This window comes from Otolemur garnettii, unplaced genomic scaffold (genome assembly GCF_000181295.1).
Source record: "Otolemur garnettii isolate 467f Iridium unplaced genomic scaffold, OtoGar3 scaffold00008, whole genome shotgun sequence".
In the NCBI taxonomy this organism is placed as follows: domain Eukaryota; kingdom Metazoa; phylum Chordata; class Mammalia; order Primates; family Galagidae; genus Otolemur; species Otolemur garnettii.
The window spans coordinates 29,824,784-29,850,254 of NW_003852403.1; the positions used below are offsets into that span (position 1 = coordinate 29,824,784).

General features: G+C 34.9%; 1 protein-coding gene across 16 annotated transcripts in view; it reads left to right on the top strand.

The window, feature by feature from the left end:
* The window catches only part of PCDH15 (protocadherin related 15), a 691,874-nt gene that overhangs the window by 590,900 nt on the left and 75,503 nt on the right, over window positions 1-25,471 (top strand). For all 16 annotated transcript variants that reach the window (XM_003783651.1, XM_003783650.1, XM_023509543.1 and 13 more), the window contains one exon: window positions 9,118-9,245. In XM_003783651.1, coding sequence (XP_003783699.1) covers window positions 9,118-9,245 — 128 coding nt within the window. The remainder of the gene's footprint in view (window positions 1-9,117; window positions 9,246-25,471) is intronic.

Genomic DNA, 25,471 nt, shown 5'->3' on the forward strand with positions numbered 1-25,471 from the left:
GGTTCAAACCCAGCCCCAGCCAAACTGCAACGAAAAAATAGCCGGGCATTGTAGCAGGCGCCTGTAGTCCCAGCTACTCGGGAGGCTGAGGCAAGAGAATTGCCTAAGCCCAAGGAGTTGGAGGTTGCTGTGAGCTGTGACTTCACAGCACTCTACCGAGGGTTAATAAGTAAAACTCTGTCTCACTAAATAAATAAATAAATATTCTCTATTTTTTGAGACTTTGAAAAAAAAATGAAGTTAACTGCTGACTCCATCTGAACTTCAGAGTCAAAGCATTCTATGATAGACATACTTTTATCTGACAATGTGAATGTTACTTTTGTTGCATTTTCATCATCATTATTATTATCCCTCAATATTTCATAGCAGCAATCATCTGATTTCCTTTCTTAATGTATTTATCTTTTTTCATTCTTTAAGAGGTTTTTGTTTCTAGTATTTGTCTTAAATGTTGTCATTGTTATTGAATTTTAAGCCTCTTTAATTTTGTGAAGGCAAAAAGTGGAAACCAAATAAACACATGTACATGTATAGAGAAAGTTAAAAAAAGAATACTGCATCTTTCGTTCCTTCCATAAAATATAGTAAATTATAATTGGGTGGTTAATTTTTCCTCAATGAATTCTTCTCTAATCTTTCAGACACAGCTCCTTTGTATTAAAGAATGAAGAACTTCTTGTATTTTCTGTTGTATGTCTGTGTTGAGGCATGTTATGTGACAATTTAAGACTACTCTGTGACATTAGTAACAGGCTGGCTGGATGTCTCTTCAAGCACTTAGTAATATGTCTATTTCCAAGACACATTTCTTGTTTCCTGGCTTGGTTTTTTTCTGTTTGCTGATTTATTTATTTTTACCAAATCTATCTAGCATTGTTGCTTTTATTAAAATAAAACATCTTTTGTGCTTAAACTGTACTTTTATTTTTAACTATACATCAAATTATTTAGAGGTTATTTAACAGCCTATTCTGTTATGTTTTTTCTCAGATATGGTTCTAAGATTTAGGCTAAAATAATTGTTATCAGTGTTGAAATATCAGCAGAATATTCTTATACCAATGTTGAATAATGTCTGTTTTTCCCAAATCTTACTTTTTAAGATTTTTTAATATCCTTCCCTCCCTTCCTTCCTTCCTCCCTCCCTCCCTCCCTCCCTCTCTCCCTTCCTTCCTTCCTTCTTTCCTTCCTTCCTTTCTTTTTTTCTCTCTTTCCTTCTTTCTCTCTTTCTCTCTCTCTCCTTCCTTCCTTCCTTCCTTCCTTCCTTCCTTCCTTCCTTCCTTCCTTCCTTCCTTCCTTTCTTCTGTCCTTCCTTCCTTCTTTTTTGTTTAGACAAGTTCTCTTACTCCTTCTCATAGGCTAGAGTGCAGTGGTCCAGTCACAGCTCAAGTGATCTGATTTTTTTACCCTCCCCAGAAGCCAGGACTGCAGGCAAATGCCATCCTCCACAGGCTGATTTTTTATTTTTTAAAATAGAAACAGAGTCACACTATATTTCCCAGGCTTCTTTCAAACTCCCGGCTTTGAGTGATCTCTACCTTGTCCAATGGCTTGGATTTCCGGCATAAACTACGATGCTCAGCTACAATTTACTTTTTAAAATGAGTTTTCTGTAAATTTGTGGTATCATCATGTAAACTAAGGTAGGGACATATAATTAGGCACAGTACTTCATATGGTTTCTAGTAATATTCATTAATATCTAAAATATTATATTTACAGTAACAATATATATATTATCCACTGTGTTATTTGATAAGAAAACATTTTTATAATTCAGTACTAGGTATTATTTTTAATCCCAGGGATTACTGTTCTTTTTTTTTCCGATTATAATAATACCAACAATAATGTTACTAATATTTTCCCCCTCCTATCTTGACAGCCAGGAGTTCCTGAGACATATTTGAAAAATCCGCCCCAGAGTTAGTGTTTTATATGTATCCCCTAATTTAGTCTAGTTGGTGTTGTATGGTTCCTATTCAATAATAGATCATAAACCTTACCCACGAGTATAAGTTACCTGTATAAGGTTCCACGGTATACATATGATATTAACTGGTATTGGGTCCTTCCCCTGGCTCCAAACTCTGTTCTTAAATTTTCATTGCCCAGATTACAACTAGAGCAGTTTTGTTAATCCTTATAGGTCCCCTATTACACTGCTCTGTGGAAAGATCTGGGGTTTAATAAACATAAATATTTTTTAAGATCTGTTTTCTGAATAGAAACTGAGCTAAAAGGCTCAATCATTCCTTTGCAAGGCTTCTAACAAAATACTGGCAATACCAATGAAAAGTAACAATTCTGCACTCTTAACTCCTATTTTTACAATTGCTCTTTACAGAAATATTTACTTTATAATTTCTCCTAGGGAAAAAAAAAATGTTGAAATGAATTCAAAGCCAAATTTACTTAATAGTTGGAATATCACTCTTCTGATTATCTCCACACCAAATGGGTGTGTCTGCACATCCAGGCTTCACATCCCTTGATTCTCCAAACTGCAGATCACAAACACTCAGGAAAAAAATGGACACTTGTGTCTGTGCTGAACCTGTACAAACTTTTTTTTCTTATCATTATTTCCTCAACAATACAATATAACAACATTTGTATAGCATTTATTACACATGAGATATTATAAGTAATTTAGAGCTAATTTAAAATATAAGAGAGGATGTGTGTAGGTTATACTCAAAAACTTAATTATTTTATATAAGGAGCTTGAAAATCCTGAATTTTGGTATCTCTCTAGGTATGGGGGTAGGGGAAGCCTGGGATCAATCCCCCAGGGATACCAGGAAAAGTCTGTAGTAGTAAAAATATCAGTGTTATCATTTTCTTCCTTAAAAAACTTAGCTAAAAATCAAGTATTAGATGCATGTATTACAGTAATCTGAATGTCAGTTTGTGGAGGCAGTAGTTACATGCAGTTATTTTCTTAATTCAGTTATTAACCTTTCAGTCAAACACACACACAAAATGTATGTTTTAGATACAAGCAATTAAAATCATGCAAAGGCTAATTAAATCAACGTCAAAGCTAAATTAGAAAACTATTGAAATGAAACCTCTAAAGATTGTATCTCTCTTGCTGCCTAGCTGCTTGAAATACACAGTGTCTGGGAATATCACTAAGTATAATCCCTGCAGAGCAAAATCTAAGAAGTAAGAACCACTGTGTGTTCTCATCCCAATATACTTAATAATTTATTTTCCAAATATTTTGTAACTACATTATATTCCTGTGAATTCCTTGTAGTGAACACACTATCATGTATTTTCCCAAACTATTTTTCTCTTCAACTTTTTTAAGTGAATAACCACATATAAACCTCTTAGTAAAATCAGATTAAGTGCTTATCTCAGATAATCCTTTTGTTCTTAAATATTACTGGTCTATAGCACTGGCCATTATCTGAAATTAGAATGAGGCAGAGGAACACAGAGGAAATTAATGATAATATTGTGCTCCATAAGTGCATTAATGTACACAGTTATGATTTAATAAAAAAAAAAGAATCTGCAAGATATTTCCAGATGACCAATAGAATTATGAGATGGTATCAGAGTTAGTATGTTCCTAATATTTAACTTTTTAGAAAAAAACTATGAACTTTAAGAAATTGCTCTTAATTATTATGACTTGCAGTTGTTTTTTATTGTGACTTTTAATTGCTTAAAATTTACTGTTTAACTTATGGGAATAAAATAGAGTGGTTCATTTTATTTAAGTGGATACATTGGATACATGAGGGCTGGGTCTTAGTAGCAGCAATTCTAATCTAATCAAATTCAAAATTGATTGAATGTGGATGCCATAATACTTCTAGCATTAATTTGCCAGTAAAGCAAATATAAAAAGAAAGACAAATTAGCATAAATGATATTTTAAAGTGAGGAATTGATTTAAATGTCTCAATGTACCAACGAAGTAGGAAGTGTGAATCCAGCATTCCAAACATCTAAAAAATTCTCCATGTAAGATGGTTTCATCTAAATACAAATCATTTACCATCATGTGATACAACTTAAGAAAACACGTAAAGTGTTAGACCCTGAAGGCCACATAACAATGACAGAACACAGGCCTTACTTTCCAGGTCTTACAGTCTGATATAGTGTATGCTTTCTAATCAGACTAAGCTCCTCCATTGTCAAATCTGACAACAAATAGTTCTTTGATTGTATAAATGCCAGTAATAACTAGAGATGTGATTGAATTTAAGAACATTCCAGATGGAGGGAATGTCAGAAGCAAAGAGCAGCAGGCAGTGACGGGAATGGTGGTACACAGGACTGAGCCTCTAACTTTAAAGAACATAGTTGTTAAAATGAGTATGACCAAAATGTGGTCAGAGAATCGCAGGACATCTTGATAAGTTTCGTATTAAAAGCATGCAAGTGGATTCAGAAGAGGGCGTGACTATGCATTTACACAAACTTCCCATTTTTTTGCTTAACTCCTTGAATATTTCTTTCTCTTCTAACTTAAGCTTTCTCAGCCTCATCATTATTGACATTTTGGTAAATGATTTTGTTGGGTCTCTTTGGGGAGCACCTTTTTTATTTTTCATCACAGAATGTTTTTCAGCATCACTGCCCCCTACCTACTAAATTCTGGGAGCATAACCTTCCTCCTGCCCCTGCCAAAAACGTCTCCAGAGAGGTAAAACCGATCATGGTTGTGAATGTTGTTTGAGCTTCTTGGCTCATTATCCAGCAGGGACTTTTTTTTTTTTTCTGATCTAGTGCAATGTCACAATAGGTTTGTCAGGTGGATAAAAGAAATAGATTTATCTTGTGTGTAACAGGGCTTCTCTAAGAAGTGAGAAATGGAAGCGCAGTATCGATTATTAAAAGTTAAAGAAAAAAAGCAAACTGAATGTTGTCTTGGAAAAGAGAGTCATGTTAACGTTGATGGTATTTTGAACTTTGCTTACTCTGTTTAATGCCTAAAATACAACAGAAGTGCTATTCCAGGGGATGTCTGTACCTAGTCTTACATCCTTTACTCATCTTGACTACCTAGAAGTTCTATTTTCTTCATTAAACTAACAAATCTTAAGACTTTATCTTGCATTTTCTCACAGCAGCAGTTACTTCGGAAACTTTGGGCTTTCTTTTACTTTACTAGTCAAAGAAAAAGTTGTCTCTTATAATATTTGAGAAAATGATTATCAAAGGGGGGGGGAAATGAGCATGGGAAAATCATAATCTCGCTTTCAAAACACTTCCATTCAGTTTGCAATTTCCTTAACTCTCTGTGCTTCTTCCAAAACCTGCATTGTTTGGACAAACCAGAGGGAGACTGGAAAAGGATGGCAGGATATTAGGCTCTCCTGCTACTCTTCTCATAGTATTTTCTATTCATTTTATCAATACTTCTTTTTTCTTTCCCTTTGCCCATGTGTTTGTTATTTACGTTGAATAAAAGATACGATACAATGGCTGGGTATGGTGGCTCACGCCTGTAATCTAAGCACTTTTGGAGGCCAAGGTGCATGGATTGCTTGAGCTCAGGACTTCCAGACCAGCCTGAGCAAGATTGAGGTCCTGTCTCTACTAAAAATAGAAAAACTCTCTGGGCATAGTGGCAAGTGCCTGCAATCTCAGCTACTTGAGAGCCTGAGGCAAGAAGATCCTGTAAGTCTAAGAGTTTCAGATTACTGTGAGCTGTGATGCCATGACACTCCACCCAGGGTGACAGAGTAAGACAGTTTAAAAATAATAATAATTATTATTATTACTTATATATATATAAACAAATAATATAATATGAGACAAGAAGATATTTTCCAAATAGTCAAGGAGACAAAAATCAGACTCCCTTTAAGAGAGAGCCTGAGGCAAAAAGATCATTTTCCAAATAGTCAAGGAGATAAAAATCAGACTCCCTTTAAGGAATTTAAATCAGAGTTGCTTCCAGGTTTCTGCCTTGAAATAATCAAAATCCAAACTTGGTCCTTAGGGAGAAAGTATGTGAATCAGGAATACTGATGGTATCAAACACACTGTATGTTGATCTAATAAATAAAAATAGTCTAAATGTATGCTGCTTTACTTATTTAACTATAAGTAAAAGCCTTTTCTTGTTTTCCTGACCAACATTTATTTTACATTCTTTGATTTTACACACTGTAATTCCATTATAATTTTCCCAGTGACTTCTCAGGTGGATAGAGATAAGCTGGTGGCTTCACTTCTCCTGCACAAGGGCATGTACATGACCCAAACTAGGACAATCAGGCACTATGGTCCCAGGATATGATTTTTAAGCCTAGTGCAGAAAAAAAAAAAAAAAGGTACCTCAAACTATTTAGCAGTAAATAACTACCACAACCTTTGAAGTTTATTATCAGTTTTAAGATGAACAGAGTAGCATAGTATCCTTAGAAAGAGAAGACTAATCTGATAATTCTTGATCACGGGGTCCTTAAAGTTCTACCTGTAACAGAGTTCTTGTGTTCCTTAACATATGTCTTTATTCTTCAGGACACTGCAGGCCTGATCTATACTGGGCAAAGAACAGAGCCCACCATGACCTTGAGAAAGTGCATAGTGACAGAAGGAATAGGCTCAGATGTGACAGGTGTAGCTTGTGGTTTTACATGTGTGTGTGGCAGGGAGCTTCATGTCCCTAAATCTGCTGACAGTATCCGTGAAAGGTGTTAAGGTTCACAAGAGAGTAAAATAAAATCAAATAACCATGGTACATTATTGAAAGCTTTGTGTTCTATGCCATGTTTTTGATAAAAATTATTTGTTTTTAAAAGTATATATATTTTATGCCTCATGCTACATAGTAATGACTAGAGTAGCTAATACATGGCAATCCCTCTAACCTTATACTGAATGTTTGAATAAATGATTAAATGATAAAATGTGCATGTGAACAATGGATGTTTCGATACTTGATTTAATGCATGAGAGTTGTATAGTATTTTCTAATGTCACTGTGATATCAGAAGGCAGGACACATAGCAAAGACGTGACCAGAGAACAGATGATGTACTCACACAGGCGAGACACCAGTGGACTTGAGTCTATGGGCAATGGTGGGGTTGAGATAAAAATGACACAAGAAATACTGTATACGCATTTATTCAATTGTACATGAGATAGACATATAGAATTTGGTGACCAAGAAGGTATGAAATTGGGATTGGGAGGTAAGGGAAGAGGATCATAGCCAAGTTGTTCTTTGCAAGTTTTAGTACATTTTAAATACCTTACCTCATTGAATGAAATAGAATCCCATCATTATATCTTTTATTTTCTGAGACCCCTGTCATTCTTAGAATTCTGAGAAGGGACAGCAGATTTGAATTTTATATATTTCTGAATGAAAGACAAAGGAAATAAGTTATTGGAAAGGTGACTTGTTTTAGATTTCCTCTTTTTACAAATCTTAAATTTAGAGTTGTTACCATCTTTTGAGTCCAGATATAAAACGATACTAGTAAGTAAAACTGAGCTGTGTTGTGGATGAACGGTGATCAGTGGTGATTTGGTACAATGCAGAGCCCTGCACTGTAGGACAGAGAAGCCCAATCTGCTGTGACTTGGACTTCTCTACTGGTACCCAGCTCTATTGACCTGGCACATTGTTCCCCTTAACTGTAGCTCCTCCAGTTCATGGATTCTGGGGGAAAGGGCAAATGAGAGGAACACTAAATGAGTAGCAGCAGGATGGGGCAAAACTTTGGGGTTGACTCTCCTTTCTCTTTGACCTTTCTCAAGGCAAGCAAAAAGCATCTGATTTAAAAAAAAAAAAAAAGAGTATCTGATTTTAAAGTTCTAATACAAGGCCAAGCAATTCAGTCAACACAGACATATTGTATGCCCATAAAGTGCACACTGTACCATCAGGTTGGTGCTAATTAGATAAAGTTTGAGGGGGAATTAAACACAGGTAAACTACCAAAACAAGGGTGTCCCTGACAGTTTATATATCAACTGCCACATGATTAAAATGTATCCGAAAAGTTAACCTAGGCAATACATTAGAAGACTTATTTCAAAATTGTTGAACTCCTATTTCCTACTGTATTTTGTTTGTAAATTAGTATTACATTAAATTATTTGTAAAAGCTCATTATTGGGCAAGTGACAGATGCCACAATTCTCAGTAAAGCTGTATGATTTGAGGAAAGTTTTGAGATTCGATGTATTCTTTATGGTATATCTACTGTGATTTAAATGGCAAAATGGAGCATTTATGGCCCGTATGATAATTATATCTCCAGCTCCTTTTCCCCTCCCTGAATGTTATTCCCCAACCTTGATTGTCTCCAGAGCCTGAGAAAATGTACTTGCCATTTCTGGAAATAAGTGGCTTCCCCAGCCATTGCCACTTTTAGTTTTAAAACAAAAATGTTGTATATTTTTAAGATAAATTAATATCATCACTGGTGTTATATTTAAGATTAAATATAGGTATATACTTTCTTTTTTTTTTTTTTTAGAAACAGAGTCTTACTATGTCACGCTTGGTAGAGTGCTGTGGTGTCACAGCTCGCAGCAACCTCAAACTCTTGGGCTTGAGTGATTCTCTTGCCTCAGCCTTCCAGTAGCTGGGACTACAGGCATCTGCCACAACGCCCAGCTTTTTTTTTCATTGTAGGCCCAGGCCGGGTTCAAACCCACCAGTCCCAGTGTATGTGGTTGGCGCCATAACCTCTGAGCTACAGGTGCCGAGCCAACAGATATATTTTCAGTTTTTAGAAGTTGTTATTATTTCATAAGGAGTTTATAGATTTGTGCTACTTTGGTATAACTGGTAATGTATGTGAAGTGTTTATGAACATGAATTGTTGAGTGGTTTTATTAACATTAGGAGAATACCAAATTAAATCAGGTAAAATTAATTACCAGGACACTGTAATCAAAAGAAGTAGCATCTACTTAACATTATTATACCAGAAGCATCACTATCAGTACCCTCTCAATTTGGGGGTACTAGTTACACCATCTAGGCGTGACTTTCGGATGTAAGTTATTTCTATTTTTTCAAAAGAGAGAGTGGGATAAACATTTACTTCAGTGCATTTTTTCCCTAATGAATAACTACCAACCAAAAAAAAAATTGTATTATTTCTTGTCCTCTAGGCAATACAGCGAAAGTATACATTGAAATTCAGGATGAAAACGATCATGCCCCAGTGTTTCAGAAAAAATTCTACATTGGAGGAGTGTCTGAAGATGCAAGAATGTTTGCTTCTGTGCTCAGAGTTAAGGTATGAGAAAATGTTTAAAGATACAGAGCTCAAGGAAAAGCATCGAGTGCAGGTTTTACAGATAAACTGTAACCCTGTGGTTTGTATTAACTGGGTACTTACGCTGTGTAGACAAAAGCCTGAAACTTGGAGATATATGGGTTTAATTATCCAAAGTAAATACAGATGAATTATGTAGGTAGAATACTAAGCAACTTTTTGTGTTTTAGTTTTACTATAAAAATGGGAATTACTGGGTGGCGCCTGTGGCTCAAGGAGTAGGGCACCAGCCCCATATACAGGAGGTGGTGGGTTCAAACCTGACGCTGGCCAAAAAAAAAAAAATATATATGGCAATTACATACTTACAATGTTCTACGGTGACTAAAATGTTTAATGTATTTGTTTTCCGAGTAGGTTTTTACTCCTCCAATAGGTTTAATTCAGAATAACTCAAAAGATTCTTAAAATAGAATTTCTAATGACAAATACAAAATGATCACTTCTTATAGAAGCAATAATGTAGTTAATTATGTAAAGATATTTTTCTGCTATAAGTTTTTGAATTTTAAATGCTAGCTAAATAAGTAGATAAAACAATTGTCCTAATTTTAGCACTTTACCAAAAGTTAGAAAAGAACTTGATGTGTCAGAAAATTTTGTTCAACTACTAAAATGTTTTAAATGCAGTATCTAAGACCAGCGTTGATAATTTTCTATTTTTTAATTGGTTATTATCAACTGTGCTTAAAATTTTTCTAAATGGTTTGCTGCTATAAGTAGTTGCATTGATTTTATTTCTAAGAGATAAATTTTCAAATATTGCACTTTACTTAAGGATCCTACATGAAAAATTATTATAGACACCATGCAGGGCGGAAGTTGGGAATGGGTAATAGGGTGTTTTGGGACAAGAGTAAAAGCATTACTAGTCCAGGCAAGATTTGATGGCAGCTGGAACTGTGGGGGGGGCGTGGAGATGGCGAGAAGGGAGTCAAAAGATAGAACCAAAGGACTCACTGATGAATTCTACTTGCTGCATTAAGGAAAGTCAAAAATATCATGGAGATTTTTATCTTTAACATATCCCCATACCTCCCCTCAGATACTGTGATGGCAATAATGAAGAGTTTATCTGTGGAGATTTGTGTTGGTCAGGCTTTTTCAATCCACACACATAGTTATTGGTAGGCAGAGACAGACGTTGGTCTGGACTTCAGAGAGAAATCACGGCCCGCAATGAAATCACCTAGAAACTGGAGTTGACAGAAGAACCCATAGACTGATTCCTGACAATGTCAACACTAAGTGACAGGGAAGAAAAGGGGATCCACCAAAGAATACTGGGAAGTATCAGCCAGGAGCAGTAGCAATCCTAGGAAAATGCTAGTCTGTGTGCCATATAAAGAACAAAACTGCCAGAGCGATCAGCTCTCAAATGCTGCTGTGATAAGAACGGCCCTGTGGATTTTTATATCACCACTCATGCTAACAGAAGTATACTGTAATAGAGAAAGAAGTGAGCCAAAAGTTAAAATATTCCACTAATAAAGGGGACTGCTCAAAAGATATGTAGATGACTATGACAAAGAAATGCAGTAGGTATCATAATCTGATGACATTTACTTCAGGGCAATTGGGACTGGATGATAAAGGAGACAGAATCAAGTCCTAGAAGCAGCAACTGAGGCACACAGGATGCCACCTGCTACTCCTAGACTCCTTGACAGGTAACGAGATAAGCCCTGGAACAAATACGTGCACCCCTGTGACAGGGTAAACAAGGATGGGATTGATTGTTCCTTCAGGATTGCAGAGAACTCTGTGGATTCCTCTCTTTCCAATCTATCAGTGATTCGTTCGGGTGAGGGAAAGGAGTTCTTTGTAGGAAATCAAATACGTGCAACATGATCTCCTAGGCAATTTGGACAAGATAGAGATGGAGGAAGGAGAGGAAGAGAGAGTTGAGCAATGTGTTGATGCAAGTATATGCTATAACAATCAGTTCAATAGTAGAGCAGAAATTGCCATGTGGAGTCAAGGCAGGGAAACATTTCCTTCCATTGGTAAAAGCATAAAAGATTTCCTGAATGATGAAGAATTTAAGACTGTCACTGAAGGGAGGTTAGAATTGTTTCAAACTAAAGATTATAAGCGGGAGACAATCTAAGTAGAGAAAACAAAGCGAGGCAAAACCCAGAAGAAACAAAATTTAGAGCGTGTTTGTAGGAGGCACAGGACTTAGGACGAGATGGGAGTCATCAATCCTTAGTGGTTAACATGGTCAATTGCTGCCTTTCGCCTCGAAGGCAGCACTCTGCCCCTTTCTATCACAGTGAAAGTGAGTTAAGCCATTCTTCTCAATTTATGGTTAGAGCAACAAAGATATTCTTGGAAACAGCAACAAATCCAGGCCAGCCAAGCTGTGGGGTTTGAAGAAAAGATGATGTTTAAATTGGGGAAGTAGCCCAGGATTGTGAACGATGCTTTTATACCAATTACTAGGTAATATTAACATGATATTAGATTTTGTCTACCGTGCATACCAGTTTATTTTGGTCCACTGTGAAAGGCAGAAAAGATAAAAGTTAAAAAAAAAATTGCTGTGTGTAAGAAGGGGAAGAGGGGATCTTGCAAAGAGGTGGGTGATGATTAAGGACTTGTGAAAGTTAACCTTTAAAGAAAATAGGTGAAGTGTTCCTACTGTGTGCTGAAAATACAGAGGCACAATAAAAAAGGACCATCTCTCTGTCCTCAGGGAGTTAATATTATAATAAGCTAGACATCTCCAAAAAGTAAATGAACATAGTGGGTTATAACTACATCTGAATGAACAAAATAATTTACAGTAATATCTGGGTGGACAAATATCCAATGTAGTTTTTTTGCTGTAATAGGCAGAAAATAATATCATCTACAGGGGTGTCCAACCTTTTGGCTTCTCTTGGCCATGTTGGAAGAATTGTCTCAAGCTATACATGGGTTATGCAGACACTAATGAGAGCTGATGAACAACAACAACAAAAGAAATCCTTGTATATTTTATATGATATCCACAACCACAGATAAACAAAAAGTCCTCACGTAACAATCCGAGTTATGCAGTGGCCTGTTCAGAAAAATCTTTTAAAATTGTCTGGCAGGTCCCAAGTTTTTGATCACTAGTATAGAAAATGTGCATATCTAAGGAATAACATGTCTTTGGTTTTTGATGATTTTCATTATACAATAAAAGTGGGCAGCGTAAAACTCCTGGACTATTTGACCCTGCATTTGAAAAACCAATGCGTTAATATCTGGTTTAAGGGGGAAGTAGTTACAATTAATTTTCAATGAGTTCACAAGGTGCTTATCAGATATTTGGTTCGATTTTAGTCTTACTGTGCTCCACTTTTGAAAATAGCTGCTTGCAAATGTAAGTGATGACGAAATGATGGCATGAATAAGATGTTATGGTAAAGTGGGGGGTATTTATCTCTGGGAACACAGGAGCTATAAAAGCCAGGAAAGAGACATGATCAAATTTTTTTCGAAGTTGAATATCAGGTTGCAGCTATATGCATTCCATTTGAAAATCGGAAGGTAACATGTATATATTGACTAAAAATGAAATCGTAAAAACACCAAAATATTGATTGCTTCACAGGAATCTTAGTGTCATTTTCAAACTCTTATATCAAATTGAAAAGCAAGACTGCATAGTTTTTGCTATTCATAGGACTATGTTTAATCAATAGGGTGAAATGCATAAAATTGTTTGCCTTATTTAGAGCTTGCCATAATTTCAGGTAGACGGGATTATCCCTTATTGTATTTTTGGGTAAAATGAAGATCAATAAGTTTGAGTGACTTCCCCAGGACCACTCCGCCAAATAGCTAGTGAAATCAGAATTCAAAATGATATCACCTTATTTAAAGTCTTTTCTTGTGATCTATATTATGTTGCTTCCCAGGAGAGATGAGGAGTAGAATCTTGGCAGAAAATAACAGAACATATTAAGTTTCTATGAAAAATTGAGAGTTAATTAACAAGGCAACTAATTGCTTTTCAAATTAAAAAGGTCTCTGTGATTTGGGACACTATTAAGGTAACAAATAAGATTAGATTTTAGAAACACCTTTCAAAGTATTAGCTCATTTTTTTTCAGTTTTTTTAATGTTGTTTAAACTATAATAGCCTCATTTAGTGCAAATAGAGAGATAGATCAAGATTAATAAAAAACCCTTTGAATTATGGGATTTTTTTCTGAAAGGTAATGCAGAAGCAATTAATCTATTTCACTACAAGGCAAATTAAAAAAAAACTCAACGTCAGAGAAACTGAAGATTTTTGAGTGTTATATCTTTGAATTATTAAAGATGCCAGATTTAGGAAATTTATCAACTAAAAAAATAATAGTTTGAGAAAGCATCAAGAAGGGAGAGTTCTGACTCTCAAACTGCTGGTTGTTTATTACACTTTCTAAATGAGTGCAATTTATTAGCGAGAGGTTTCAGCAGAAGCTGCAGTCACTCTCGGAAGGTGCCGGTTTCCTGGTGGTGAAAGGTTTGGGGATGTACAAGGTTCTAAGTGCAGAGAGTAACACAATTTATTTTTAGTCAGAGGTGAGGGCTTCTGCGGGCTCCTGTCTTCAGCCCAACACCTGTTCAAAGCATCTCATGTACATTCCTGGGGGCTTAGTGTGTTTCCCTGGTGTCCCTTCACTACATCACAGGAGCAACTTTCCCAAGGTGTACAGCTAGTCAGTAGGAAGCCAGGATTCACAGCCAGACATTCTGATGGAGCGTCCTGTATTCCTCTCAGGTGAAAAGCTTTCAGATCCCTTGGATTCAGCTCTGGGCCAGCTGTTATCTCTCTGTGGCACATTATGTCCAGTCCCTCTGGGCTGCAGGCATCTTCTCACACAAGCCTTGCTTTAGAACCAGGCGCCCTGTCAAGCCCTTAGTCTGATGCTTTGCTCATTTGTGTATTATTTGCCACATACAGCCAAGCACCCTAAGACAATCAATATACTTGAGAGTTACATTTTAAAGGCCCGTAACATTCCAAATTAGTGTTTGTTTAAAATTTTATTCATTTACTTTTATAGCTAGCCATTTCTTTTAGCCTGTTTAATTAAGACTTTTCATATATTGTGTGAATGAATTACTGATATTTCACATTAGTAAAATATGCCTTACATTATGATCTCTTGAGTCTGTTTACAGTACCAAGAATAACATTACTCTTGACTTCCCCGGGATTTCGGTGTTTTAGGCCGGGTGTCGTGGCTCATGACTGTAATCCTCGCACTCTGAGAGGCTGATGTGGGAGGATCCCTTCGGTTTAGGAGTTTGAGACAAGCTTGAGCAAGAGAGAATCTTGGTCTCTACTAAAAAATAGAAAAATTAGCTGGGCATTGTGCAGGGTGCCTGTAATTCTAGCTACTCAAGAGGCTGAGGCAGGAGGATCGCTTGAACCCAGGAGTTTGAGGTTACTGTGAGCGAGGCTGATGCTATAGCACTCTAGCCTGGGGCACCAGAGTGAGATTATCCCCCCCAAAAAAGAAAAAAGTAGAAACAGACTTGATGACATTTCTACAAGTATTATGCATTTATCCTAGTTTTACATTTATTTAGCCTCAGTGGTGACTCTAAGCAATGAGAAAACTTGTTTTTTTCTTGAACAATTGGGATATTTTTGTTAAAGGATCAGACCACTTTGTAGTTAACAATATTTTCCTCTGGTCTGTCTCCCAAATCTTCAGAGTCAAATAGTGGCTCCAACTCTAGCAACTCTAGATGGATATAATGCAAATTCTAGCATATTTACTTTCCTTCTGATTTCCTTGAGATATTTTGCCTTCATTCTCTCTCATCTCATTTTTCTTTTAATTATTTTATATTTTGATATCTCACGTATTTTTAGAAAATATCTCTCATATATTAAATTCTGTGCAGTATATACAGAAAGATGATTACTAAAATCAATTTATTTCTACACCGTATTTCATATTTTTTCAAGACTTCCCACACATAATACATTAGCATCTGACCTTCTCTGGTGTGTACCTTGAATGAAGTAAAAGTATTTAGACGCCTGAGGGAAATTCTAAGCTTTAATTTTTCCCCTGTACAAGTTGAGAATCATGAAAAATTAGTGCCAGTCTTACTGGACTGAATAAGTAAAACATTATAGTTAAGTTCTTTTACTATAAAAGAACAAGATAAAGTTCTATTTTTGTAGACACAAATTGAGTGCACAGTACAATAGTTTTGCATATGTTTGACTCTCTTCCTCTCTCTTTCCCCCTCTAAACAAATCGTTCTTTTTAATATCACTGAAGAGACACCAAAAATCATCCTTCATTTATTAAACAATTTGTGCCTATTGGTTTGAATGCAATTTAATGAAGAATTGCCTTAATATTTACCACTTATAATAGAAATAGGACTATTTTTCCCAAGCTAAAATTATCAGAAAAATGAGAAAGTGCTGAATATTTAAAAGTAGATGAAAAGTTGCTCTTATAATTTTTTTTTGAAGCAGAAAAATTTGAAAACTTTTTTTATGGATTTGAAGAAACATTGAACATTATACATGAAAATATAGTAATTTATTTAACGAATGTCCTAATAATTTTTCCTTTATTAAATTAACTGGTGGCTTATGTATTTTAAGGTCTGAATATATCCCACCAGAATTAGAAGTTTATTTAATGTCTGCATATCTCTTAGATGATTAAGTGTGTAACAATCCAGAGGGTGACTTAACTATTTGTTAAGCTGGCATTTTCTTTTAGAAGATTTTCTATGTTTTAGAGAAGTGATGATTGTGTGTACTCCCCTGTATTATGTTTCAAGGACCACATCCTCCATCATCTGTAGAAAACAGGCAGGAACATTCACATTTGAGTCTTTCTTCTAATATCTCAGAATTTTTCAAAAAGAAAAGGATAATTCAAGCAAAAAAGAATTACTTGTATGGGAAAATATTCTATAATTCCTTAAAACTCCATTTAACTTTCTGCTGTACTGATCCAACCTGGAAGCTATAATAACAATCTAAGAAAAAATAAGCTTTGAAAAAAGTTTTAGGCATACTTCTCTAAATGCATCTTAATCTTTAACTATAAATGTGTACAGTAAGAAAAGTGAAGCTCAAGAATTTCGTCAACTATGTTATCAAAAAGATGGTTTCAAATAAGTCATAAAAAATGACTCACTCTTCTTAGTAATCAACTTACCTTAATTAAAACCAGTGGACCTGGAGCAAGATTTTATATCTAAAAAGAAGATAATTTACTTTTGTTGCCCCATATATCACTGAAAATCTGAGAATTGCAGAAAATTTAATTTTTTTCCCCCTATAAGCAGGTGAAGAAATGCCTGGATTCAGAAAAATGTGTTCTAGTGAACAGGAATAATAACATCTAAATTTGGGATGCCCATTCATTAGATCCTGAAATTGTATCTGGTAGCTGTACCAGTTTTTATAGATTTTCCTCTTTTATAATGTTTCATTTTATTTGCTTCCAGATTTTTCTCCTAAATAGTTCTGCCCTACTAAAATCCTAGTAATCTAGAAAAAGGCAAAAGTCAGTAAGAAAAATAATTTTTAATATAATGATATTGTATGATATATTATTTAATTCAATAGGCCTCAAGACATGCTATGAGCTGATTTTTGTTTGTTTGTTTGTTTGTTTGAGACAAGAGTTTCACTCAGTTGCCCTGGGTAGAATGCCATGGCTTCATAACTCATAGCAACATGAAACTCTTGGGCTCAAGAGATCCTCTTGTCTCAGCCTCCCAAGAATCTGGAACTACAGGTGCCTCCCACAAAGCCCAGCTACTTATTTTTAGTAGAAACAGGGTCTCATCTTGCTCAGAATGGTATCAGGGGATCCCCATGCCTGGGCCTCCCAGAGTGCTAGAACTACAGGCATCAGACACTGCACCTGACGGAGTTGATATTTTGATGTAACATTTAGATTAGAATGTAACATGCATACACGCATAAAGCCTAAGTGTGCATGCAGATAGATGAATCTTTACAAAGTGAACACACTGATGTCACCAGATTTCTGGTCAAGAAATGGGTATTACCAGTCCCTGCTCTCACCCACCCCACCTCCACACAACTCCCCTTAGAATGGCAGCTATCTGACTTGCAACACCATGCATTAGTTTTCCTTGTTTTCGAATTTTAAATAGACTTAAGAACTTTCCATTCTTTGTCCAAATCCAGTTTCTCACATTGTGTTTGTGAGATCCACCATGTTGTTCCGTGCACTAATAATTGCTTCATTTTCATTGCTAGATAGAATTCCATTATACAAATATAATACAGGTAATACACCATATACACTGGTGTTGGCCACGTAGGATGTTACATTTGATTTGGGGTTTTGATATTAAAAATAGTGCTTAAATGAAGTCTTTTTTGTGTATATATTTTTAATGAATTCATGTATTTATTTCTGCTAGGTCAATACATAGGTGTAGAAGTTCTAGGTCAGGGGTATGCGTATGTTCAGATTTAATGAATAGGTAATGTTAAACAGTTTCCAAAATATTTTATTAGTTTATATGCCCTCAACAATATCTGAGAACTCAAGTCATTTCACAATTTTGGTTTTGGCTATTATTTTTAAAAATTTTATTCATTCGAATTAACATGTGGGATTCCTTTCAGTTTATTTTGTAGTGGAGAAATTTATTAGATACATATGTCAGATATATCTTCTCCCAATACATAAATCACCTTTTCACTCTATCAGTTATGCTTTTTCATGAGCAGAAATCCTTAATACAATATAATTTAATTATTTGTGTGTGGAACATTGTGTCCTATTTAAAAACTCTTTGATGAGCACAAAATATGAAGATATTTTCCCATTGAAGAAATTTATTTTAAAAGTTTATTTCATCTTTCATGTATAGAGTTACAATCCATCTGGAGTTGTCCTTTTGTATTTAAAGTGAGCTAAGAGGTCAAGATTTCTTTTTTAAATTTCCCATGTGGCTATGTAATTGATCCAGCATCATTTTCTAAAGAGATTATTTTTCTCGGCTGAATTAAGATACTCTCTTTGTTCTAAGTTAAATGACCAAGGATATAAAAACTTGTCTTTGGGTATTTTATTACATTTGACAGATTTGTCTATTTTTGCATCAGCAATCCATTATCTGAGTTAATATAAGTTTGTAATATTTGACCATATAAGACTCCTGCTTAGGTTTTGCCTTTAAGATTGTATAGGCATCTCTTGGCCCTGTGTACTCATTACAATAAAATTTAAAATCAGCATATCAATTTCCACAGATCAATACATATTAGTAAGTAGATCTTGGATCTACTTGAACCTATAGTCCTATTTTGGAGAGAATGTCAGCCTTACAAAATTGAGCAGAAGTGAGTATATTTTTGTATGGATTTATACAGACCAGTAGACTTCTACAAAGAAAAACAGTGGGAGTGGGTTGTACATAGGTTGGGTTAGAGGAAAGGGTTAACAATCTTTTACTGTCTACCTTTTTATTTCTTATAAACCAATAGTATGATCAAATTAAGATTAGGTATCAGGTCATTTCAACATTTCTATAGTTTATTTTATTATTATTATTTTTTTTGGTGGATCTTATATTCTCTTTTTACCTTTGTTTTATGAGTTTAGAAGAATGCTGGGAAGAGAGTTAAGATCCCGTACACTGTAGTAAATTTAAAAAGATAAATAAGTCAAACTGCACAGATATAATTTAAAAATTAAAATACACATTAAAAATGTTTAAAAACATGAAGTAAAAAAGTCAAGCTATTTTTCATGGAAATATAAGAAAAGAATTCTGACAAAAGGAGAGGAACTCATAATTTCTTATTGGTCAGCATAATTTTTTCCATATCTATCTGAATTGAGTCCTCTGTTTAGTTAACGTTAAAGAATTCTCTATTTTTAATGCTTGGTGCAAAACAATGCCACATGGTTTTCTTGTGATTCTGGGAAAATAGATGGTTTAAGAAGATGGGTCCCTATATTATTGGTGGCAGTGACTGAGAAATGCCAGTAATCAAGGCTGTCAGGTTGAATCCGGAAGTTAGGGGAACCAAGGAGTATGAAAGTAAATGAAGTCAGTAAGAATAACCATATGAGTCTTTGGTTCTCAGTTTCCCACTCTGGGATCGTAAGCCAGTGTGTTTGGAACTGGCAATTGTGTCATTATATCCGCAAGTTGGGAACAGATTCACATGAGCACAGGCAGAGAACCTGCTGATGTTTTATGATATGGGGCATTGCTGAAGAATACAAATGGGGCAAGAAGAATAAGTGAAAGCAGTCAGAAGAGGGAAGTAGAAGGATTTAGGCACTTAGCAGACACCAGGCATCATAGGAAAAGATGAATAGCATGCCTTCCAGACCCCAAAAGTCCTGGCAATGGGTTCAGGATACACTTACTGTAGAATTAAGTACCATCTGAGTAGTGCAAGACCAGCTGATACCGAAACAAATTCTTTTCAGGGAGGGCTTCTTTACCAGTTTACTATTTTGGGTCAAAGCTAAGGTGAGAGAGTGGGATAAGGCTGAACCCAAAGGTGCCAAAACAAACAAAGAAGTACATTTGAATAGTAGTTCCTGCTCTAATAACATGACGTCACAATAGCAATTACTACGGGAACTCTTCATTGAGGTCAATATTGATTAAAGTTTAATCAAATTCTGTGAGTATGCTAAATACTAAGATTGTGAAAAAATAAGGTTAGTGAAATCAAATCATAAAGGGTGTAAAATAAACTTTTGGTTGTTTAATCTGTGACCCTTTTACAAAATAAGAAAAAGGATTGTGAATTTTTATTCTTTAATCAGAGCAGACTGTAGAACTGTAGATAAGTTTCTCAATTGTTATTAGCAACAGGTCTGCAAAGTGATGATAATACTATCTAATGAATTTCTTATGAAGGCTAATGGAAAAAAAATGCATATAAAGCACTTAGCAAAATGCCTGACTCCCTGAAATCTCTCAATAAACATTCACAGAAATTGTTATTTATTACATATGAGTAGCTCTTTTTACCAATAAGATGATAGTAAACTCAAAAGCAATGTTCTGATTTTAGCATGCACAGCACATGTAACTCAAAAACACAATTCTATTGAATCCTCGGGCATTTTTTCCTTGTCTTTGGAACCAAATAGTGGGTCTTGTCTCTCTAGAATTATTTTTCAGCATGAGTATACAATGGGGTTTTTTTTGTTAATACTCATGGTAGAATAAGGAATAATTCCAAGACGCTGAAAGTTAATGTAAGCACACTTTCCTCCATTATGTTATGACCAGGTGAATTCTATCTTTGAGATATACCTTACTGAATTATTTTTACTAAAATATTATTCCATTGTGGAATAATAAATAAAATTTTTTCAAATTGCATCTTTCAAATGAAATGGTTCTCTTAAATTAGTATTGATCAGATTGAAATTTACTGTGCGTATTTATATGACTTAAATGAATAGTATTATCTTGAAATAGTGTTATAAAGTATTTTTGTATAGTTTTTTTTCTTTTCAACAGTTATCCCATGCCGGATAGTTCCTTTTCAGTAAATCATAGTGAGTCTGATAAAAAAATCATGCTCTCTAGTTGTACTGGGGTAAAGTTTTGGGAAACAAACCCTAAGGGCATGGCTGGAGAAAATCTCAGTGGCCAAACAGTATCACTATTAACTTACCCAGAGAGCAATTTTTAAAACAATATTCCTTTTTAAAAGGGCATATTGGAGTTTATTGGTCCTTATCACATTATGCCGTAGACATTATAAAATTGAGTGAGATTATATGCAGTAATTAATCTACATCTGATAAGTGGGAATAAATCTTGATGTTCTCTGAAGTAAAATAGAAAAATATATATAAAAAAGGGTAAAATTTATTAAATAAGTGTTCTTTAGTAGGAAGGAGCCAAATCCATACCAAAATAATAATAGTAATAATTCTGGGGTAGAAAAACCCAGTAATTTAAGAATGTTTATAGAGATCCCTTAAATACTTCTTTTTAGATAATATGGTCAAAATTTCCAATATTAATACTTTTTCAAAGTAAAAGTATTAATAGAAAGTTTTGAAAAGCAGATCATGTATATTTAATTATTAAAAACAAATTATCGATAAAATATTAAAAAATAAAGCAGTTTTGTCTCTGGCATTAATGAATCACAGCATGGCACCCAATCCTCTCTGGTACCTCCTGAGCATATTAAAGGTATGTTATGTTAGTAATCATTGTGAAATTTAGGGCTAATTAAAGAGAAAAGGAAAATTACACAATGAAGATTTGTATCACATCTACATTTATCAGGGCTTGATTAGCATAAACTCAATGAAAACATTGCAATTTCTTTCAACATGTCATTTTTAATTAAGCAGCATCACTAATAAGGATATAAGCAACTCTTTCCTGGCAGTGTTTGCATTCTGCTTTGTTCTGAAAAAGAGACATAGTGATGAAGCTACTGGTCTCAGTAAAATTCCTACGGAACACTGATAGTATCTGCACAGAAGGAAAAAATGGGAGAAATAACAGACTGCAATTTTAATGAAATCTATCAGGTCGGCACAAGTGTCATCTCTTTCTGAAACAGGGAACCTAAGAATAATCTTCAGCCCACCACATACTCCTCTGAGTACGATCACTTCATTGTCAAACCTTCCATGGGCCTTGAAGTCAAAGATGGTACATTCTGCTCACCAGCTGTGTGATTTGGAGGCCTTTACTGAATCTTCCATGGTTCAGGAAAGGCTTTGGTTCCACCTACCAGGGTTAAGAAGATTAAATGATACCCTATTCATAAAGCATTTAGATAAGTGCAGGACATTGGGTAAACTTTCAGATTATTTTTTATGTTTTTCCTAGATCTTCTCCAAATATAGATTTTGTTTTTTATTTCTTTTCAATACTGACACTCAATCAGCTTAAATCACCCCAATCATTGTCAGTGCCAGCCCATGAAGATCTTGCTGAAAACTATTCAGATTAGAGCATGTTGGCCAAAAGTAAAAAAGGTTAAAGGCACATTGACATTAATGAATGGTTAATTAACATTGACCAATGCTAATTTTTGGCCTGGTCAAAATAAAACAAGCAAATTCAAAAGGCAAAAAGGAAAAGAGAGAGAGAGAAAATGCTGTCTAAAAACTATCAAACTTTGATATTTTTTGGTAATTTTGGTGCTCTTTGGGAGTGGGCTTACAACAGTTTACATATGTCATATACTCATGTAATAAGAAGTATATTGTTGTTTGCTATGTAATCAGGTTCATGGGAATGGTGTTAAACCATTCATTGATGACCTCAGTGTGGGTTGAGGTTTCCTAAGTAGCAGGGCACCTCTCTTGCTGCCTGCAGTCTGTTGGAGGTCAGCACTTGACATAGGATTTGTAAGAACACAAAAGGATTTAAAAAGTAAGGAAAATAAAGAAGATGAAAATTCAAAGAAATAAAAAGGAAAAAATTTCTCTTGAAATAATTTTACTTGAATATATTTTTTATTCTATTCTTTCTGCTGTTAAAATAGAAAAAAAATTAAAATTTATGGCAAGGTAATAAGAAAAAATAGTAGGTCAAAGCCAGTAGGAGGGTATGATCTTGATTTAGAGAAAAAATAGATGTGTACACAGATCTGTATGGATGAAAGAATAGATGTGTACACAGATGTGCATATATATGTCAAAGTACAGACAGTGAAAACATGAAGATGTTAATGCCCCTAAGTGAGTATAATTATAGAGTTTTTAAGATTCCTTGGTTGATTTGCATTTTCTGGTATTTCTCTCATAAGCAAGAAGCAATGAAGCACTTTATATATGTATTAACTACATTATAAATAAAAATTATAGAGCTCCAATAATTTGGTAAAATAGAATTGGACAGATGTGAACTTCAAAAGATAAGCTGTCTCACTTGTATTTAATTTTTTTAAGTTTACTCCATTTATGTCGGTATTTTGGTCATGCCAAGTCACTTTATTTTGCCTAAGGTAATGAATTTTTATCAATAAATCTTCAGTATGACTAAGAAATCCTGTAATGTCAGGTGGTATAAATGAATTTAATAAGATTATTTCATAGGAATTCTAGTTTGATGTAATAGCTGTTTCTTCTTAGCATATTAGTTGGTGCTAATAGACATAAAATATATGGGGTTATAAAATAGAAAAATAAGCATATATATGTGCACACACATATATACAGAAAGATGCGGGGGGCGGGGGGGGATGAGAGAGAAACTCCAAAACACCATCAGGTTAAATGAAGGACATTGAGGAGTGACACTTTCTTTCTTTTAATGTGCTGTTATATTTAAATATTGCTATTTATATAAATTTAAGGTGACAGATTTTCTCGTCACATCTGTAAATAGAACCATTCCAATCTGTAAATGCAGACTTCTTCATAATTAGTGTCCATATAACAATACTAAAAACATTTATTTTGGAAATTGTTAGTTCCATCATAATAGCTCTTTATATTCAATGTTTTTAAAAATTATTAACTTATTTTCCAAAGTAAAATGTTCATAAATTGAATCCTATTTCCCTTGACATACTTTTTTTCTATAAAAAGCAACGGTTATGGTTTTTATTTGTGTAATAAAAGTTTGTTAATTTCATATTAGTTCAGCAATAAAACATTGCAGAAAGAATATAGAGAGGATTCAACATTTAGTTTAATTTTCAAATGTCCTACTATACTTTTCCTTGCTTTTCTGTTTCATATAGTAGTTAATGAATAACTAGACTTCTTATACACTATTCTTATTTGAAAATATTTTATAGCCATGAAAAATGTCATTACCATTTCTTTAACAATACTGTGCTTCCAAATTAATTACAGACATATATAGCATAGACATTTGGGCAATTTTAGTATTTAAATATACTATATATAAGTTTTAAAAAGTACTCAAATCCATATGGAGAGAGATGGGCTGTAGTAGTTGGGTCTGTAGCGTAGTTTAGGCCAGGCCTTCCTGGAAAACTTGTCTGATTACCATCCCAGTTACTCAGAACACAGGGTGTCTGCCCTGGGGGAATTCAGGGCTAAGCTTTGGGAGAGCCTGTCTTACCAGTGTCTAGGATTCAGGCCTGCCAGGTGCTGCAGATGGCCTGACTGATATTGGTTTATTTATTTATTTATTTAGGAGAGAGTCTCACTTTATTGCCCCTGGTAGAGTCCTTTGGCCTCCTAGCTCACAGCAACCTCAAACTCTTGGGCTCCAGCAATCCTCTTGCCTCACCTTCTGAGTAGCTGGGACTACAGGCGCAGCCCACACCACCCAGCTATTTTTAGAGACCCGTCTCTTTCTGGTTCAGGGTGGTCTCAAACCTGTGAGCTCAGGCTATCCACCAGCTTCGGCCTCCCAGAATGCTGGGATTACAGGCGTGAGCCACGGCGCAGGCCCTTGATAGATACCTTTAGCCTGAGAACAGAATGCTTAGCAAAGATTACTATCGCCTGAGTCCTGTCCAAGTATAAGATAAAAATCACTGAAGCGAGTTAGGAAAGTAGAAGTTTACTCCCTGATTTGTACTAATCCCGTGATGCGTTTACTTGATATCTCCTCTGTAGTTTCCCCTTCTTTTACAGGGAATGATGGTTTGGGCACCTTACTATGCATAACTGAAATTCACTTTACATTTTATGTTGTCAACGTGATTTATGCTTTTCACTGAAAACCCTGTGATGGACGCTGCACTTGCCAGCTGTACATTCTAGATGACACTAGCCATGGTGTCTGCCTCTCACAGTCTCTCAAGGTTCTATCACCTGAGATAACAGCATCTAAGTCTTTTCTTGCATCTACTGCTCTCAATGCAGATCCCAGCAAAGGTAGTGGGGACCCAGACCCCCACAGGGGCACAAATTCACCAACAAATAAAAGAATTTGCTGAGTTAAACCTAAACATGGAAAGTTAAAGTAAACTCTAAAAAAAAAATCAATATTCAAAGGGGATTTTTTTTCAAAAGCATGTCAGATATTCCTTTAAATTTTTTATTTTATTTTATTATTTTTTTTTTAATTTTTTTTATTTAACGGTAACTATCTACGTTAATGCACTTCTGGGGTACAGTGTGGGGTTTTCACATGCAATCTGAAATACTTCCATCAACTGGTGAACACAGCCTTCATGTCATTTTCTCAGTTATTGCTTTAAAACATTCACATTCTACTCTTAGAAAGATTCACCTGTACCCCTATAAGGTAAACCTCAG